The 20,635-nt window shown below is 36.6% G+C and overlaps 1 protein-coding gene across 4 annotated transcripts in view; it reads right to left on the reverse strand.

The window, feature by feature from the left end:
* Positions 1–1,437: 1,437 nt before the first annotated feature.
* The window catches only part of PIK3C3 (phosphatidylinositol 3-kinase catalytic subunit type 3), a 67,521-nt gene continuing 48,323 nt past the window's right edge, over positions 1,438–20,635 (reverse strand). For all 4 annotated transcript variants that reach the window (XM_041490256.1, XM_041490254.1, XM_041490255.1 and 1 more), the window contains 3 exons: positions 18,745–18,835; positions 6,032–6,157; positions 1,438–2,171 (listed from right to left, as the gene is read on the reverse strand). In XM_041490256.1, the coding sequence (XP_041346190.1) occupies positions 2,157–2,171; positions 6,032–6,157; positions 18,745–18,835 (232 nt within the window). In that variant the 3' untranslated portion in view covers positions 1,438–2,156. The remainder of the gene's footprint in view (positions 2,172–6,031; positions 6,158–18,744; positions 18,836–20,635) is intronic.

Genomic DNA, 20,635 nt, shown 5'->3' on the forward strand with positions numbered 1-20,635 from the left:
GTTTCACAAAATTCTTTGGAAAATACACTGAAAATATATGTGGAGTCGCTCCACGTGCAGAAACACAGATGAACACACTGGTTGGATTATTTTCCACTGATTCAGGCAAGTTTTTCTGCTTCTGTGCCTAATATTCTCAATTTAAAAAGTGGATAGTGAAGTACAGTGAAGTCTGGCTCTTCCTAAGCCTTACCTACTGTAATCACATTTCAGTTGGTCTCACATACTAACATCTATAACTTAAAGAGTACAGTTTTAATAGGCTGTTGAATAGTCCAGCATATGAACAGGCTAATTCTAAAACATAAGACATAGTGAACAACTATGCATTTATAAAGGTCAGTATTTAACAGTTTATAAACATCTCTGCGAAGTAAAATGTGTTGTAGGATCGAGTTGATGATGTCTTTTGGGTTTTAATAAGGAGACAACCTTGGCCTGTCTGGTCAACTGGTCTGACACACTGGGTCATGCCCATATCCTTCATAATTAGACTTGAGCAGGAAGAACAGGAAGTTTTCTTCAAAAGAAATAGATGAAAAATCCTACAATATGTACAGTTGAAAGGGCTGGGGTCAGAGACAAGAATTCAAGTCAAATAAGTGTGGCTGCTTCATAAAGATCAGAAGTTGTCTGAGCACGTAGGATGCACATTCAAAACATATTAAAAGAACGAAAAAGACCTTTGTTTTTTTGCAGAATTCTTTCTGAACATCTGAGAAGTCCAGGCTCTCAGAATTATACTTGGAAGGTGCCACAAAGCACTGTACATAGAACAAGTTCAGGAGTGTCATGGATTGACTCTGGCACAGTGCCAGTGCCCCCATGAAAGGTGTGTCCCCCAAAATGGTTGGAGGCAGTTGAGGAATATGTAAGTCTGACAGAAAATAACCAAACTAACCAGAAGAAAATGATCATTACTACTTCTCCAAAGAAGAGTGAGCTAAAGAGGGGCTAAAGATACTGTGGCTCCTCTGTGTCCCTGTCTGTTCCTAGACAATATGAGCACCAAGCAACTAGGGTAATGCAGTTCTTAAGTCATACATACAGGGGAAGAAAGGGACAAAAGCACAAAGCAAAATTGATTCACGAGTACCAGTCAGATTCACATTCAAATCAGTCCCTCTTAATCTTTATAATTGGGAAGGATTTCTTCCTGACTTAAAATGTCATTTAAAAAAATACAGGACTATTAGAGCACCCTTTGAAGAGAGCCACACATTTATGAAGAGCTAATTACATTATTGATCATACAAACCAGATTCATTATGAACTCAACATGTGGCACAAAAGTCATTTCATGAGTGGTGTTATTCCAGCATAAAGTAAACTAAGAAGTGAAAATCCTTGCAAAAAGACAGCAGTTACAAACATAATCCTCTAGTGTGCCATGTCTCAGCAGGTAAGATTAAAAAAACAAAACAGAACTCCTCAAGATTGCAACAACAAAGGTTTTTATTAGAGTGAAGAATATATAATCACTGTACAGAAAAAAAAAACTAGAGTTAAAGTGTGAAATACTGAATTGCTCACTGTGCATTCCCATTGCTGAGACTGTTAGTGATCATTTAATTGGCTGCCTACAGCTGGGCTAACTTATCAGCACTTAAAAACACTTTTGTAAGCAGGCAAAAAATGGCTGTCCATTCTAAACAATAACATTGCCTAAGGCAGGAAATAAAGGATCATATGAATTACATCTCAAACTTATTCAAGGAACAAATTGCGTGGGCAGGGATGAGAGAGGATTATCATAGTTTTGTGAGGGGTTTTTCTGCACTGAGAAACTGTAGCCTCCCTGCCTTAGCTTTGTATCTACTCCTATTTTTAAATAAGAAAATATATTAACACGTACAAGAATTCACCATTAAGTCCAACCTCTTCCAGTTATCTTTGGCTTGAGAGGAAGTTGCTTACTTCAACCTTTGAGGCTCCCAAGGATGGTACAAACAATCATCTTCCTTTAAAAAATGGTTGGTTTTAAACCTTTAATGAACAGAGATTCAAAAAGCTTCTCTACCTTCTGAGTTCTCAGTTCTTCACACTATTAAATTTGCAGTTTTTGCCTTCCAAAACTGTTTGGTGAAGTCCACAAGGACTTGAGAATGTCTCTGTTTTGAGCATTTGCTTGTTTCCATCGTGCGCGGGCAAAAAGCTTATTTTCTCCAATACTGAAAGAAAAGAAAAAAACACAATGGCACAGAGATTACTCAATCTGCTTCGCTCTCAAAGAACAAATGCTGTGCACAAATTGAACTCTATGTTTAAAAACATGGTGAAATGTGTAAGGGTAGATGATTTTCACAACCTTTTAAGGGAAAAAGCAGAAGCCAACTCTATATACCCCTTGACAAATTATTTTATCCAATATACACAGTCCTGCTGGTAGACATTCCCTATCTTGTTTTGATATCCAGTAGGAAGAAAAACAGAAGCCCTGTGCGGAGGTGTCTGCATTCTCTGATGCAGAAGCACTGGAGTTACAGGGAGATATTCTAAATCCATGCAATTTCTACAGCTGAAACTGAGTTTGCTCCTTAACTAATATCAGCCAAGCACTAATAAACCCCCAAAACTGTACAGTTACAGTTTAGGTGAGACCCCCTCTATCCCACAAGCTTTCACTTTTCTAATCACTGCTTACCATTTCAGCCCTGAGTACAACTGACTTGATTTTAAATTTACAAGGGAAATAAAATGTGAAACTAGACACTTCAACTGTAGATTGTTTTCTTCCCCTGCAGAAATAAATAATGCTGCTAAAATTAAAATTACTCTCCAGGGAGAAATGGCTATCCAGTCTTCATTAGTATCAACTAAAATTAGTATGCACCTTTTCCTTCTCTTGAGAACTATTGTACAACACCATTAGCTCATTCTAAATGCTGAATTTATTTACTTTTGAGACTACTTTTTTTATAACCATTAAGGATACAGGCAGTGCATGAAAAGTTCTGTAAAATATCTGATAAAATAACAGATTAGAGACACATTAAAAATTAAACTAAAGGCTTCATAACACAGCTGTAAACTGAACACAATTTAGAATATTGTTATAAAAGAACAATACTGAGCTGATTCCAAAACATCCAGAGTACTTTATCCAAGAGCTTTACTTAATGCAGAGTGACACATAGAACACTGAAACACCATGGTTACCATAATAACCAGCCTGTTAAAAAGCTCTTAAGTGCTGCAGTAGACTGCACAGATTTCTCACAGGCCTATTTTGAAGGCAGTAAAAGAATAAATATCTACTGATAAACAAAAAATATGTTGCACAGCATTTGAAATGAAATATTGTGTGGCATTAGGCCAAATCTGCTGTTTACACTTGTGTCGTAACACCTGTGTAGCACTGGGGCTTTTTCCAGACAGCTTATAATACCATGAAGAACAAGGCCAGTGGCAATTCAAAGCAGAATTATAGATGAACAAACTGGAAGTTTCAATTGGCCCTTGAGTAAGATGACCCCTTTACAGCAAATTCATGACACATTAATTGTTCATTTGTTTAATGATTTGCAGACTCCATGAAGACTACAGCAGCAAATTGTTAAGACTGCCTCAGAAAAAAAGGAAAGATAATGATTTTGACTGATGAAGTAATAAATATCGCCAAGAAGCATCCCATTTCACCCATAATACAGAGAATAGACATTAATTACACTTACTTTTCATTGGGTTTTTTTGATTTAAAATACATTATTAAACCACAGATTCTTAAGACTTGTCAACTGCTGATTAATCTTTGTCTATTCTTTTTGCATCCTCCTCACACTTGCAATCCAGTATCTTTGCAGGAGAAAGCCTGCAAGCCTAAATTTTTTAGAGTACAAATAAAGGCAGTAACTGGAACTCCAAAACTAGCATCACATGGAGTCATGAGATGCCTTCAGCACTTACAAATCAAGACATTTGTTTTTCATTCTAGGGACCAGATGCCCAAAGCAGAAAGGAAAGCTAAAAGCACACAGGTTGCACACTCTGCAGCAGGGCACAAAGATTGCACAGAGCCTCAGGAAAGAATCTCTGTGATGAAATTCAGCATGGGCCAGCTGGAGAGATAAAAAACACAAAATAAGATAACTGTATCAGGCCCACATTAGTGGCTGTTACATCTGCTTATTTGTATCCAAAGTAAAATACAGCAGTGGGCTTGCATCTTAACTCCCAAAAATGTGAATGGAAGATGCAATCAGTGCCTGCGGGAATGTGTATCAGCTTTTTGCTTAGAACACCATTCCTGGGAGCCAGAATCACAGAATGGTTTGGTTGGAAGGGACCTTAAAGATCAACTAATCCCTGCCCTTCTGCCATAGACTGCGACACCCTCCACTAGACCAGGTTGCTCAAAGCTCCATCCCACAGAAACCTGGAATAACATTCCAGGGTACTTTTAATAATTCTGAACAAATCTGTCCTGTGATTTTAAAAGCAGGGTTAAGAACTGAAGAAAGATCAAGCAAAAACAAGGTCACCCAAATCAAACTTGTAATATACTTTCAGAAATGCAGTAACAATTATCTGGGAGAGGGTGACAGTCACCTAAGGCCAATGAAGTAAAAAGATATGTCTTAAAAAAAAGTGACTGTCAGTATGTAATGAAAAGAAAGGTCAACACACATACTGTACTGACAAACTTAAGACTTCAATCTTGAATATTTCTAATAGCTTTTTTTTTTTTTTTAACCCTAAGGCAGATGCCAGGCATTTTTCACTTTGCCTAATGAAATTAACATCCTCCATCCAAAGTTCAAAGAAATCCATAGTGAATGACAAAAAAATTTTGCATCATTTCCACATAATTACACTTCCTTTTTTCACATCTCATACATTATTATTATTAAATATATATGTAGATGGAAATTACATTATTTCTTCTCATTCTGCACTACAGTGCAATTCTTCAAAATAAAAACCAAGTTTGAAGAAAAGAACAGATGCATTTTAGCAAAATGGATAGCCACAACAATAGTTCTCTTCAGCTCATATCAGAATTTGACTAGCGTTTTGAGGAAAGAATCAATTAAAAATCAGGATAATGACTGGCTTTTCAGAGCAGTTTAATTTTTCCTCTTAATTCCATTTCTTGTCACGGTCTAACACTTAAGACAAACAGTGTAGTATCTTAAATCCCTGATAAACACAAACTAAATGTCAGATGGTTTAAGGAAAAAGAAAAAATTGAAAATTCAAAGGAGAAATGCTTTTGTAAACAGTTTTGTTTAACATGGGAAGCAAGTATTTTATTGTCTTAGTATGTATTGTAGTAATACAGCACAGAGTATAAGATGTTGGGTTAAACACTTCATTCTTCATACAGGGTATATTGTAATAACAAAAATAACAGAGAAATAATCTATTGTCAACCCAGATCATCAGCAAGAACGCTGCTGTAAGGTCCTCCTGGAGCCTTCTCTTTTCCATTCTGAACAATCCTAGCTCTCTCAGACTGTCTCCCTAACAGGAGCTCCAGCCTTCTAATAACTTTTGAAGTGCTCTGGACCTTCTCCAGCAGGTCCCTGTCCCTCCCGTGCTGGGAGCCCAGCTCTGGATGCAGTGCTCCAGGTGGGTCTCAGCAGAGCAGAGCAGAGGGGCAGAATCCCCTCCCTGCCCTGCTGCCCACGGGGCTCTGGATGCAGCCCAGGACACGTTTGGCTCTCTGGGCTGGCAGTGCCATGGCCGGGGCATGTGCAGCCTCTCACCCACAGCACCCCCAAGCCCTTCTGGGCAGGGCTGCTCTGGGGCTTTCACTCCCCAGCATGGCTGGGCATCTGAAGTATCCTTGTCCCAGATGCGAGACCTTGCATGATTGCTAAGGTGCTTCAAAATATTTTACAGGACCTGTGCAAGCTTGTTCTCCAGTCCTAGGACCTCTACCAACTTGTTCTCCAGTCCTTACAACTAAAACGGTTTCATCTTGTAGTAGAATGAGCTAAAACATCACACAGTGATGAACCTTCCACTCACAACCTCTCTCCTTACTCAGCTACCACAGAGACCAGCAGCTGAGAAGAAAATACCTCACCTGTGCAAACTTGTGTATCTGTTCCACGACAGCTGCAAAGAGGGCATGGACACTCTCATCAATTAGACTCTGCATATAATGGACAGCTTCTTCATCTGACAGGTCCAAACGAAACTTGTCCTGCACCTGGAATGGGAGCAGAAATGGCTAAAATTAGTTCAATGGTTAAAAACATGCATTATTCTATCAATGTACCCAGAAGCAGACACTGTGATTTTGGCTGTTTAATGGAGAATCGTAGATTGTTGGAAATGTACAATGTTATTTAAAGCACCTATTTAAAATCCTTTAATAAAAATAGTGTTTAAATATGCTAGAAACACTCCCCTAATTCAAACAAGTAATTTCAAAGCTCAAGGTCAGAAAGTCAAGAGAAGCACTTCGAAATACAAGTTTAAGCAGGACTGAAATGCTATGAGAAAAAGAGGTAACATTCAACAATTACTAGAGAATGAAATGCCGCTTGAGAAAAAACACAGGATTTCACATATTAAATACAAATTTGGAAGAGTCTGGATGATCCTAATAATTTTAGAAAGGATGTAACACTTCGTTACTCTAAACCTACTTTCAGGTGACGTTTGTCTTTCAGAAACTGTAAGGCAGTGAAGTAAAGAATAAAGAATGGGAGGAAAGTGTGAGCAAATCAACTCTGTCAAAACTGACCTTTGTATGGTAAGTGTGAATTTCATTAACTGTCTCCACCGGTCATGAACACTTGGTTGGAGACACTGCTACCCCTTATGTCGCTTTTTTCTTTTGACAGCAACATTGTACCAGTAATAGATTCTGCTTAGTACTTGGAACTTGTACATGAATTAAAATCTGAATGCACAATAATTAAGGATACAGCAATACCTATATTTTCCAATTTCCAACTTGGCAATGCCAAGAACATCTATGAAGGGCAGTAGATGCCTTTCTGTGACTTCCAACTAATTCCAAGAAAACAGTTCAGAACTGATCCAAATTTCCCTAACATACTGGAGCCCAACCCTAACTCCACTGAGCCTGGTTTTATCCCCTTCCTCCTTGAAATCTCTTCTGATGAGCGTACATCCTAGATCTGCCTAAGCCACACTATGGCCATAATTTAAAGTACTAGTTACCTTGCAAAGTAGTGCTGGTAACAGTATGTAAATTGCCCTGCAAATTCACATTAGTTGTAGAAGATTTATTGCTGCCGTGTAGTCATATGCTTTATTCTCATAAAGATAAATCTCAAACAATTCAAGCTCTTGTGGAGACCATCATATTCAAGTATTTCAGCCTCCTGCATAATGAACTAGGTAAAATGGTATCAAACAATCTCTTTTACCCTATCCCTATGCCAAGCGAGAATGTTTCACATCCTAGGTAAATTGTTCCAATGATTAATTGTCCTGTTTAACAACTGTGACTTATTTGCTATCTGAATTTGTCCAATTTCCATCTCAAACAGTTGAGCTCATTAAATGTTTTATATTAAGGAGCTGTCAATCAGAAATCTCTCATGTAGGCAAATATCAAATGATTGAAGTTGTTTCTTAACCTTCTCATGGCTGTAACTGGAAGATAGAGTCAAGTCTTTCCTGGACATTTTCCATGAATTCACTATTTCTTAGCCATTGACAAAAATGTGAGCCAAATTATTTCAACAATTTTCATAATAAGGTTGAATTTGTGAGGTGATACTACCTTCATGTCCTAATTTATACGCTTTCTATGCACCAAGGATACCACATACCCAACAACCCTCTTTATGACAGCAAAAATGCACCAAGATTGAGTGTTAACTGATTTCAGTTTAGTATAACTCTGTGTCCCTTTCAAAGACAATATATTCCAAAATAGTGCCCTTCAGCACTGTAATAAAAAGCCTAAGCTAGCCAGCACATTATGCAATGATAATAGAATTAGAGAATCCTTTAGGTTCAAAAAGAGTTCTATAGAGTTTCTTCATTCAAAATAACTGTTATAACTCTGTTGCTGATATGTTTGAAGTAAGTATAAAGTAAGTTTTTCCTCAGCTTCCTCTCAAAAAAATGTTTGATCAATATGAAAGAATGGATTAAGCCAAAAAAGTTCAAACTTTCAGTTAAGCATGTTACTAGCGAGAGATTCAGCAGATTATTCCAAGAAGTTCTTGTTATGGAGAACTTTCATCTTCATAACAAACAAGAGGAGAAGGAAGTTTATTAACTCCCACATCAGAAGTTTTAGACAGTGAATGACACACAAAGTAAAATCCAACAGAATTTAACGGACTACTCACATGCTTGCAATTATGCAAAAGCTTAAATACATCCCCAAATTACAGCAGAGATTTCTTTCAGGTCTAGTTTAGTGCTCACAGAAAAGGTGATGTTAATGAGAATTCATCAAAATCACTAGCTCCAGTTAAAAAAAAAAAAAAAATCACCGTAACACTATTTAACACAACTTTAGTAATCAAATACTATGACAATCTTCTAATTTGTTCACAGAAGACCTTCTCAGAATTTTTGCAGTTAGTTATATTAAGATGCAGTTTCAATCTATAGAATGAACGACTAATTAAACCCACCTCCCACAAAACACACTGGGCACACTGATATATGTGCAAAGAAATTCACCCATGGTTAGATCTTGCAATCAGTTTGCAATTAACAGAAGGATCAAATGATGCCCAGTATTGAATCTTTGCTTGAAAGTTTTTCAGCCCTGCATTAAAACTGATTGCTGAAACCTAGATGAGAAGAAACAAGGCAAAATTACAATTTACCTCTTGAGCTAAAACAGCAGCAACAAGATTAATAAACACTGACTTTACAGCTCCTGTAGGAAAGCAACAGTAATTCTTATTTGAAATCTCTTGAGTTCCAGTGTGGGATGAGTTCTAAAAGCTGACAGTTTCTCACAGATGAGGTCAACAAGTAGAGATTTTTGTATGGAGTTAAAAACAGAGGTGATTTTGGGGGGTGAAATACTGATGAGATATACAATTATCTCATTCTACACACTTATGAATGATGACCAGCATGAAGGCATCAAATATGTCCACCTGAAGACTCAGAGCTCCTGCTTTGATTCTTAAATCGCGTGCATTGTTATAGTTCAGGATTTGTAAAACAGAGAAAAGAGAAGCTTGATGAATCTAGTTGAACTTTTGTTTTGTTTCCAGAAAATGAAACATTAAACTCCATTTGATATACAAATACTCTTTTGAAACATTAAATTTCAAGAGGAGAACTTGAATGTTCCAAGGATGAAGAGGCTGAATAAGTAAGAATAGTCTATCAAGATACTGACTTTCAACTTGAAACTAAATTAAAGTTGTCCACTTCCTATCCCCCTGAACAGAGGACAGTTTAGTATCAAAGTCTACAACAAGAGGATGGAAATTTGCAAGGAAATTCTGTCAGTTACCCTGATACTGCTTCTGTTTTTCAAATGACAAAAATTAAAAGGGAAAAAGAATACCAAGGACAGTTCAGAAGAAAATACGGAGGAGTGACAGTAAGGGCACAAGCATTTAAGTTTAAGATTAACTGTTGATAATGAAAAAAGAAGGGGATCATCACTTGCAGCAGAATCACACAGAAGATGGGAACTTAGCAAGGTAACAAGTCAGAGAAGGGGAAAAAATATTTTACAGGAACAAAAAGAAAGTAACACTGCTTCACACCATGATTACCCCAGAAATCTAACTCACAGGGGAAGAGCACAACATCTATCAGAGTAACAGGCAATGTCAACTGATTGTAAACTGAGACTCCATTATTTTCCTTGAAGTGTCTTCAAGGAGAACTAAAATGAGTATTATTTAGAAAATGGTATCTAAGATGCCCTATGACACTGATTTCACAGAAAACTTAGAAAACTCATAGTAAGCCCCACAGAGCTGTGTAATGTAGAAAAAAAAAAAGGATGACAAAAAGAAGAGATGAAATATTCAAGAAAACACTCATCATCTTATTAAGAATGGTAGTTAAAAGATTTGAGAAAATGGGCAGGATAGGGTCTTCATTCAGAATGAATCTCCAAATTTAACCTTCTGTCTCTGGCTATTTTGTGTTTGGAAGTGTGATTGGCTTAGGATTGAGAAATCATAGGAAAACACAGTTGGGAGTAGTATACTGTGGGTAAGTGCACTTCCCTGCAGAGTTCCAGGACTTTCACTTGTGCTTTTCACCTTTTGTTTCCAGAGCACAAGACTGCCCTCTCCCTTCTGCCAAAGAGTAGATTTGTATGGACTTTTTTTGTCCCCAAATCAGACTGACTGTACAATATGGACCACAGTTACCATATTAAACTCAGGAATTTTTCACTAGCAAGCATCTTCTCACTCGTAAAATATTACCAGAAATGGATTAGGTACTTAATGCTCAAAGTTAAGACAAACTTTGGAAATTCTGTGTAAACTTTTATAATCTTCAGTGCAGCCCCCAAATCTATATTTCATGGATACTCATAGCTCTGTTTTTCAGAATTACTGGTGGTAGCGGTGTATTTTAAAGTGACATATAATATGTACATATGAGAACCCTTTATTAATCCTGACAAACTTCAGAAAGTCTGATTTTCAGACAAACTGCAAATCAGACTTTCTGAAGACTGGTGGGTGCTTTAGTATTTATTCTTCCAGCAACATTAAGCCACACTGCTTATGGTTTATACAGTTTTATCACACTAGTATGGAATTGCCCATTGCAACTTCAGCTGCTTTAAACAGAAACTTCAGTGTCCTTTTCAAGTGCATCACAATATACACTGGATGTAAGACTACTAAAATGAGAAAAAAAAAGAAAAAAAGAGTAATTTTTAAAAATTGTTTTTACTGTTTTGCCTTGTAATTATTACAGCAGTCAGCATCCAATATTCATGTGGCAGGAACTGGCACTAAGTGCTTCGCTTAATCCTTATCACATTTCATCTTTTTTAGTAAATACTTTCCTGCTATTCCTGTTGCTTCCAGTCCAAACAACTTGCACCACAATCTATTCAGATGCATTATTTTCATGAAAAACTTCATTTGAGAGACTACTCTGACAACTGTCTTTGTTTCCATGGGTTCAATTTGAACAAAATGTGCTTTCTAAGTAAGCCCATGTAGGCTTCTCTATTTTTTTTTAATAGAAAATAACAAAGATGTTAGTGAACATCTCTAAATTGAACTTCTGTGAGAACTGGGGATTCAGCCACTATGGTACTCAAAGATGACACTGTTCCAGCTCAGAATTTCATCATACTGGCCAAAAACTTACAATCAACTAGAGACTGATATAAAGCAACAAGAGTACAAGAGTATTCTCACACTTGGCTCATGTTTTGGTGTTTACTCCAACTTCAGTATTTTTTCAATATTTTGAAATTAATTAATATGCATGAAAAATCAACAGCCTAGAAACAAAAAAGCTGGGTGTGCAGCTGCAGTGTCATTACCCAAATGGACAGAGAGATGAACGTCTGCTGAAACAAAATAAGCTCAGTGGCAATGTGACACTTTCACAAAGCATAAACCTCCCTCAAGCAGCAAGAAAATACTACTGAAACAAACAGAATCTAATGAAGCAAAAGTGACTTTACTTCTGTAAATTTCCTACTGGCATCAATAAACCTCAGGAAGAGTTCCTAGCACCACATTTTAACAAATACTGCTGGTTTTGGTCAGGTGAAAAGGGACAGATATCCACTGCATAAAAAGGCTTATTAAGCTCCAACTTAGAAAGTGTTTTCCATTTCACTAACTTGGGAACTAACTCTCAATTATCTTTTGGCTGACTGGGGAGCACAGGGGAGGGGGAAGGTAGTGTGAGTTTTACTACAAGCCAGATGAAAAAAAAACCTGGAACAATTAGCTCAGGTTTAGAAACAAAGTAGCTCAGAAGCTTTCTGTACCTCCAGTCACATCCCTGCTTCAGCTTTTCTACCTGTAGAGTAAAAAGAATTTTACTTATGTAAAGTGAAAATACTTTACATATTCAATGTTAAAGGAAAAAAGCATGTCTGCTCTCTCTTTTTGCTAGTTTCCAAACAATTAGACTGATCATTTTCTTATTGAGGCGGTGAGCCCCCATCAGTTTAGGGTGCTGTCAGTATTACAGCCCCCAGACAGGCAACTTTCCTCTTATGATTCTATCCTTTTTTGTGTCTATCCAAAGGTGGTACCAAAATGAATGGGGCTACTTTCACAAACAGCAGTTAAGCTCCTGCTTATGGGAGCTAGGTATTTGTGCTTTCTGTGCTCACAATAACCTCACCTATAAGGGAGCATCTTTGCAGCACCTTCTTTAATCAATGGACATCTGAAACAGAGCTCAGTCAATTAGGACACTGTCCTTTAATGCCTGCTGAGTCCGTTGTCTGCCAATGAATCATTGGTCCCTGATGATTTCTCATTTAAAGGTCAAATCTGCTATGAAGGACAGATAGAAACCATCTGGCTTTTCTGTAGAAAAATAAAAAGCTTTTTTTGTTAGCAGGTGACAATGCTGAATCCATTAGCTACATCTGAAGAGTGATGGTGCAGCTCTTCCTTACGCAAAACTGGCTACATAATTGACTCCAGATTTTAGTCATTACTACTTAGAATTTATAGCACTGGCTAATTTTACAATGCCCAACAATTAGCAATTAGCACTGCAGCTGTGCTGGAAATGGAAAAGCAAGGAGCAATGGCAGGAAAAGAAGTGAGTGTAGTGATATCTTCATTGTATTATTAGTTATGCATTGACAAGTCAATATAATGATTTCAGCCCAGTCTTTTTCCTAAAATCTGAGAACTGGAAAAGCGTATGTGAAGAGTGGAAAATTTAAAGGCAATTATCTCAGAGGCCAAAGAAAGGGAGACACAAACTGAGGAGAATCCTCTGCTACTTTTCAATTTAATTCCATTTTGTGACATTTTTGAGCCAGGTTTTCAGAAAAGCCTAAATCAGAGAGTGGCAGTAGGAGATGGTGTCATGAACCATGAGATGAAGCATGCTATACTGACAGCTTTCATTATAAATAGTATGGAGAGGACAAAAGGAGATGAAAGGATCAAAAAGACAAGTAATTTTAAGCTTTGTAGTTACTTTTTCTTGGTCAACATCTGACAAGCTTTTTACTATGAAACTTAACACCAAGAATCTGAAAAGGATTTATCCAGGTTTGAGGGTGGAGACAAATTTTGTGCAGTTGGTAAACCCTGTTTTCCAAGTTTTCCTATGGGGAAAGCAGTGATCAACACCAGAGTGAGGGAAGTGAGTCAGTAGGACAAGTTTTCTTCCAACTGGGCAGTCCCAGCATATTTTTCTATAAATACTTGGTATACTCACTGAGTGATACTGTGTATACGCACTGCAAGCAGACAGCTGGTTCCTAAACCAGTTTTCCATACACTCTTCAAGAACAGTTGTGAAACTTCAAACAGAGCTTTGTTTGTTTTCAGGTCAATGCTGACTCACTTATTTTCAGTCCAATTTTAGCTGTGAGAATGCAGAATTAAGGTCAGCACTGATTTAATTTCTGAAAACAAATGCTACGCAAAGCAAGTAAGAATGTACTGCCAAATTTTTCTGTGCTCTAGATCTGTATCTTCAGGTGAAGCCATAAGGAGCTTGCTTTTCATGCTGGCAGCAAAAAATTATCCTCATTGCCATCTTTCTCTGGTAAGTAAATCAGTTTTTGTAGTTTGCTCTCTTTTGTACAAGAAGATTGCTAAAGTTCCTTCAGGAAGGACAGGAACAGAGCACCCAGATGTGCTTACACCACTCTGTGCCAACAAACCATGTAAATGAGGTGAAGTCTATACTTATTTTACAGAATGTTGTATATGACATAAGCTACTGTTCCAACTTTGCCTTCACTCAATCTGTTTCTCCCAAGACATTTCATAACTTTTGGACAGAAACAACACTTGGACAATATACCTTCTGTTAGATTTTAACCTTGATTACACAACTGCATTTTGTCAGTGAGCTCCCTGGGATGTCTCACTGTTATTAGATGGTAGAGGATAATTTGGAAAAAAAAAACCCCAAAACAGTCTGCCTTTGTTCCTCAGGTTAGTAGTTATAGTCTTTAAGAATATTTTCCACACTCAGATTTTTCTAGAAGTCTCATTCAACATATCAGTATGAAGTCTTAAAAAAAAAGTAATCACAAATCATCCAAGGCCTGATTCACTGAAGTTTCCTTATGACCTTACTTGGTTTCCTTCTATGACTAAAAGTAAGAAACTCCTTCCAACATCTTCTCTTACTACTCTCCCTAATGAGCATCCCGTTATCAAACACCTATACACTACAGGAAATGACAAGAGACAATACAACAAATCAAGACATGGAAAATAAAAGTAGTGTTCTTCATTTTATTTCAGCTTATTTTATTCTAGCCATCACTACCATATGGTAGGTGCTAATTTCAGTTTTATTTAGAATATGTGTATGATTACTAAAATCAAACCTCCATTCTGGCTCTAAGACCACACAGATTATCTGCTGAAAGTTTAGAAAAGGGGAACACAAGAATTATTTCTGTAATCAGCAGGCAGACACTTCCTGCAAAGCACCTTCCTGCCTACTGGTGGGAGAGGATGTCTCTTTGTGAAGACAGAGATTAGACTGGGAAGTCAGCTACCATCTAACATTGCAATGCTTTCATTTTGAGGAAGTGAAATTGTGGCCATTAAAGAAAAGTCTTTCTTTAGCAATAACCTTTAGGATGATTCACGCCTACTTCATAACAGCAGTATAGCTACACCTACTGAGAAGTTCCAGTATCAAAGGTCTTTAGGCCAAACAAATTGTTTAACAAAAATAATTGCAGTATAATACTTCAATAGGCATTATAAGATATACAATATATATACTCCTTCAGTAAGCATTCCTTTGTTTTACAAAATAGGAAATTACTCTCCTTGCAGTTTAATCATCAAACTAGTATTCTGATTAATCCAAACTGAAATACAGGTCACCCATCTTGTTGCCTGTAAGCCAGAGCCTGACTGGCTGCAGGGCCCTAAAGCAAAAGCAGGGCTCTACAGAAAAGTGAGCATGAGTGCTGCCACTACAGCACCAATGAGGAAAATTCTGGCTATGAACCTCACCTCTACTCTTCACCAGGACACCTTTTAAACACAGAAACATTTGTAAATCTCCAACTTTGTCTTTGAAAGTGATACCCTGGTTGAAATGGCTATTGACTTGTCTCACATATCAAAGGTAATTTAATTTTGCAGGTCAGTCCAAAATGGATCTTTACCTAATCTGAGTCTGTTGAAATATATATAGATTTTTTGTTAAAGCTTTAAGGAAAAAAATAAAAATCAATTGAGATGCTGAAAGCATTTATTCAATTTTTCTACAACAAGGTACAGTACTACCTTGTTAAATGACTGAATCAACTTGCCACTCACCCCAACAGAGGCAAGGCACATTGTTCCTTTTTTTTTATTAGTTCTAACAAAGCTTATAACTGATTTCAGATGGGCTAATGGGTATTTAATACCCCAAACAAGTTTTCTAGCACATTATTTAAAAAAAAACAAAACAAACCCAAACAACAATGACCTATTCACTGTTATACAACAGGTTAAGATGATTCTGATCCTAGCCTATTTAAAGTTGTTTTCTGGTTTATCTTTTTAAAGTAAAACAAAAAATTGAGAACTAAAGAAAAAATTACTTTCACAGGAGCTTTGAACATTGTCATAAGCATCCAGCAGATCATAATAACAAACAACCACTTAATGGAAGCCTCCTCTGCTTACCCACTCTTTAGAGATCCCAGGATGTTGTATTATTTTCGCACAAATTTAAGGAGTGTATTTAAAGGATAACTTTGAACCAAAAAGACCATACTGTCAACAGGGCTCAGAAACAGCTGAGATGTCAGAAAAACCCAAAAGTTTATATAATGTAACAAAACTTGAGAGAGATGAACAATTTGGCTATTTTCCTGACAGTACGTTACTGTGCAGGTGTGGGGTTTTTTTTGGTTGTTTTTTTTTTTTTTTTTTTTTTTTTTTTTTTTTTTTTTTTGGGGGGGGGTTTTTTATTTAAAATTTTTTTTTTTTTTTGGTTTTTTGTTGTTTGGTTTTTGTTTTTTTTTCAAGGAACAAGCACACTATAAAATAACTTAAAAGAACCTGGGGAAGGAGGATCTTTCAAAGTGATTTGCATTCCTTATCAGAAACATTTGCCTTACTGCTTCAGTTCTTTCTGCTTTCACATTTTAAAGCCTCTGTGAATGGACAGCCTGAAATCTCCCATGAGAGTAAAAGTCACAGTTCACCGAGCTGCACCACTGTCAGAGCTCAGGATCCTAATACCTAATTGCTGCATTTAATCTAAGAGTAATCTGTCACGTAACAACTAAGCTTGTGTTCTTTTCATGCAATGAAAACACTGTTATTTCTACTTTGTAATGGAATTTAGAAATAACCACATGGATCTAATTCAGAGCTCAGATGGTCAGAGTGTGTGCTGGTAATGCCACAGTTGTGGGTTTGATCCCACATGGACCACTCACTTAAGAGCTGGACTTGATGATCCCTGTGGGTCCTTTCCAACTCAGAATACTCTTTGATTCTGAATTTCCTTTTAGATTTTGCTGCCTTGCATGATCTCCAGATGCATGCAATGCTGTTATGCTTTACAAAATCTTGATTTTTAATTATTGTACACAAGTGAACTGTAACATACTTCTCAGCTGTAGAAAAGACCTCCTGGCTTTCAATTCTGCACCTTGATTTGTTAAGTCAATAAAATTATATTGGAAATTTACAGCGAGTAAAAGCATTTTAGAAGAGTCTGAAATACTCAACTATTGCTATATTAAAACCTTCCTTTACAAGTATTTTACAGAACCCAGCAGCCTATTATCATAAATTACTGAAAGCATATACCTTTGGACAGCGTTTTTAGAGAGTTTTCCACCAAAAAGGCAAAGCCAAGATACTATTAAGAAACAAGGATATTGCATGTTGATTAGCAGCAGGTATCAGAAGACTTTTAGTAAAAAATATCAGAGCTTATAAGAACCGATTCAAGACAAGGATGAACAACACTGTCACACGAGCAACCTGTCCTAATGGAAGTGGCCCATGGCAGGGGGATGGAATGAGATCATCTTTAAAATCACTTCCAGCCCAAGCTTTTCTGGGATTCTGTGATCAAATGACAGGGAACCCTAGACCAGTAATGAGTAAGACTGAAATGTGTCATAAATCTCAAACTTATTGGTGCAAACATTAAAGAACCAGCACTTCTGAAGTTCAATGAAACCACCGGTTTGAGCTCCTGATGATCATTTCAGTCAAGCACAAACTTACCCCAAATTAGCCCCGTTCTACCTTTTGATGCATACTTCAGATTTTACTATATTTATTAGTAGACTTTGCAATCTAAAAGATCTTCCCCCTCCTTACTGTATCAGTCATGTTTTCAATGGGTAGTCAGAGCTAAATGCATCTTCTTGATAAAGATGAAATTATTAAGGCAGGACTTGCATACTGTTGGGAAGGTCTCTTCCTTGAAAAGAAGATGTCTCTATAGAAGTGTAGTTACTTGCAGAACTTGGAAGGTATTGAACAATTTCAGTTGCCTACTTTAGGGTTTTATCTCCCATGTTCTATGTAAGTAACCTACTCAATCTGTAGGGCATTTAGGGACAGAGGTGAGATTCAAGTATTGATAAGAAGAAATATTTTGCTGTCATTTTCTCAGGAAAACAGCTGAATGGAGGGAAGATTGTCATCTTTACCACAAAACACAGCACTTGTGACTAGCTTAGCTTCCTGGATATGAAACTGAACAGCTGCAAGAACTCTTTGTATTGATTTGAAACCAAGAAACTCTAAATAGAAATGCCTGGATCCTTGAGGAGAAAAGGAAAAATCTGTGCAAGTCACAATTTAGTTTTCTTTAAGGAAATTATATTAGTACATTAAATATTTATTTGAAGATTCTGAATCTCTGCTATCATAGCTTCTTGAAAACAGTGAATTACAGCCTGAGAGACAATCCACCACTTGAATAAAAATTACAGTGAACTAATTTCTATTGGATACACAGGCTCCACAAAGTCTTTTGGAGAATTAAAACAGATAGTCCTTCACTATAAATCAGGTTATAAAAACCCCAACATTTGTCTAAAATGTAAGTGTAATGAAATTTAGATGGGAGATGTATCCTGTATTTTTCATGTATTTTTCAACTACTGCTCAAACACCAAAAGGAGAATAATGAATTAAGCTGGTCTAAAGGACAAAGTTAGAATTACAGGACACAAGTCTGCCTTCCTAATAAACAAAAATTTCTTGTTCTTGTTTCTTAGCTCTTCAGTAGACTGGTTTTATAACTAGAAGAAGACTGTTTTTATAAAACCATCCATGTCTTAAAAGTTTCTAGACTAGATGGGATAATCTTTCATGATACAATCAGTGTCGACTGCTTCACTTCTAAGTTTGATAAGGTGGAAATACTGGTTTTACCTGAAGTACCCATTGGAAAAGAGTTCTAGAGCAGAGTGTGCAGCATTACATGGATGATGAAAAGGCATTCTGGATTCACAGGCACATATGCTAAGTGCTCTCCAAGTACACTCTCCTGTCTTTAACTTCAGTGAGGAAAGAAGTTGCTCAAAGCTTATAAAACAGGAGCAAGTATTTTCAGATGAGACACAAATAACTCATCATCACAAGTGATTGAAAATTTTGTAATGAGATGCCCTGGGTCGCTGAAAGACAATGAAAGCTTCACAATTACCTTTTTTACAGTCTTGTCAGGTTCAAGAGCAATATCTGGAATGTTGGCATCCACCATGAGGGAAAATAAATTCAAGATCAAGTTGGAATACCTAAGCAGAAGAGCAAATTAGGTAAAACATGTTGTAAACTGTACAAATGACATTTTGTAAACAATTTAAGAACTCATCATCATTTTACAAAGCACAGTTAATGCTTCAGAGATCCATTTTTAATACTAATTGAAAGTATTTATGTTCAAGAACTCAAGATACTGAGATACACTATCAAAGTTTAACCTTCAAAATCTCTCAAACTGCCAAAATGGAATAAAATACTCTGATTTTGTTGCAGTTTTCTAAAATAATCAGAAAATTTACTCAGAGACACATGAAATGTAAACTATGATTTCATAAATTTTAAATTATAATGCCACTTTCTACCTCTGTTAGGATAAACATATGCAAGAATATTGATGCAAAGGTTATTTTTTATTACAAAGTGATACAGCAGCATGATATATATTCAAAGAGATCAAGTCTTCATAAGTACAAAAAAATATTTTTCCAATCACTTGTCAAAAGCAAGGGCTTTTGACACAATGAGTTAAATATTTAACCAGATCCAAGTCTTCAGTTGCTCAGTTAAGCTCCAGTAATAGTGGTAGCACAGTACACTTTGGAAATACAAATGTCATCTATAACCATTAAAAGAGACAAATCAGAGAACAGTTTTTGGCTTTAAAATGGTGTTGGAAACACTCATGACTATGTTTTTTTAAAGAGCACCATTTTGCCCTTGAAGAAAATTAGCTGTCAGTTTCTTTTTCAGATGATAACTTTCAAGCTGTTCAACACAAACTGAAACTCCCTTTCCTCTACAAAAAGATCTAGCTCCCTTTAAGACACAAAATATGTTACTGACTTCCCCATTTGAAATACTGCCTTGCTAAGAGAACCATGAACTTCACAGATGAGAGAAAATGAATTCTTAGCAGCAAAACTTGTTTATTAGGAAGCTGCTGAATATATATCAGCTGACAATTGCAACAAGTGCAAAGTATTTCAACTAAACAAAAGGTCTCCTTCATAGCTGCATTTTACAAAGTAAACACTGCTCAAAAAAGACATCTCTCTAGAAAAACTAAATTGCAACAAAACCTCTTGACACTTTATTATCATCTGGAACTAACGCTACCAAACACATTCCAATATAAGTTTTAAGACGTTATAAGAAAAGCATCAAAATCAACTGTTTGGCTAGAAATTCTCAGTGCCTTATTTCTTTCAGCAGTTTTATTTCACTTCCCCAAGAGTAGGGGGCTGGAGTCAGGAAAATTACTTTTATGACAAATTAAAAGAAGGAAAGTTAACTCTACCATTTTGCTTCAGATCTGGCTAAGAAATATGGCAGTCAGGTTGCTCTGCTGCTAGAAACAGACACCACAGATTTTAATCAATTTTTCTTCTACTTGCCTGAAACCAGAAGGTTTCTTTTTAAGCATGCTTAAATTTTATAGGTACATGCTTTGAAGTCTCTTCCTAGATTACTGGTACCTTCTGTCAGTAGTTTTCCTTTCAAACTGACACAGAATGCAAAATCTCAGAGTCCCTTTTGCTCTTCAACCACATAGAGGATAAGAGCTTATAAGTGCTACAGGTTACGGGAGCTATTTATGTGATGGAGGCTTGTAAAAAAAAGATTGTAGAGGTCTAGAGATCATTGTTAGATGCCAGTTAAGAGACAGTTGTGTTTCATACAATGAAGTCAGAATTCTGATTCTTGAAAAATAAGATCACCTGAAGATACTCATTTGGGGGCAGAAAAAAATCAAGGAAAGGTAATCTGGGGAGGAAGTATGGAGTGGAAAAAACCCTAAAAATTAAGGAAGAATTTTTCACTATACTACCGGC

Source organism: Pyrgilauda ruficollis, unplaced genomic scaffold (genome assembly GCF_017590135.1).
Source record: "Pyrgilauda ruficollis isolate IOZ18807 unplaced genomic scaffold, ASM1759013v1 scaffold121, whole genome shotgun sequence".
NCBI lineage: Eukaryota > Metazoa > Chordata > Aves > Passeriformes > Passeridae > Pyrgilauda > Pyrgilauda ruficollis.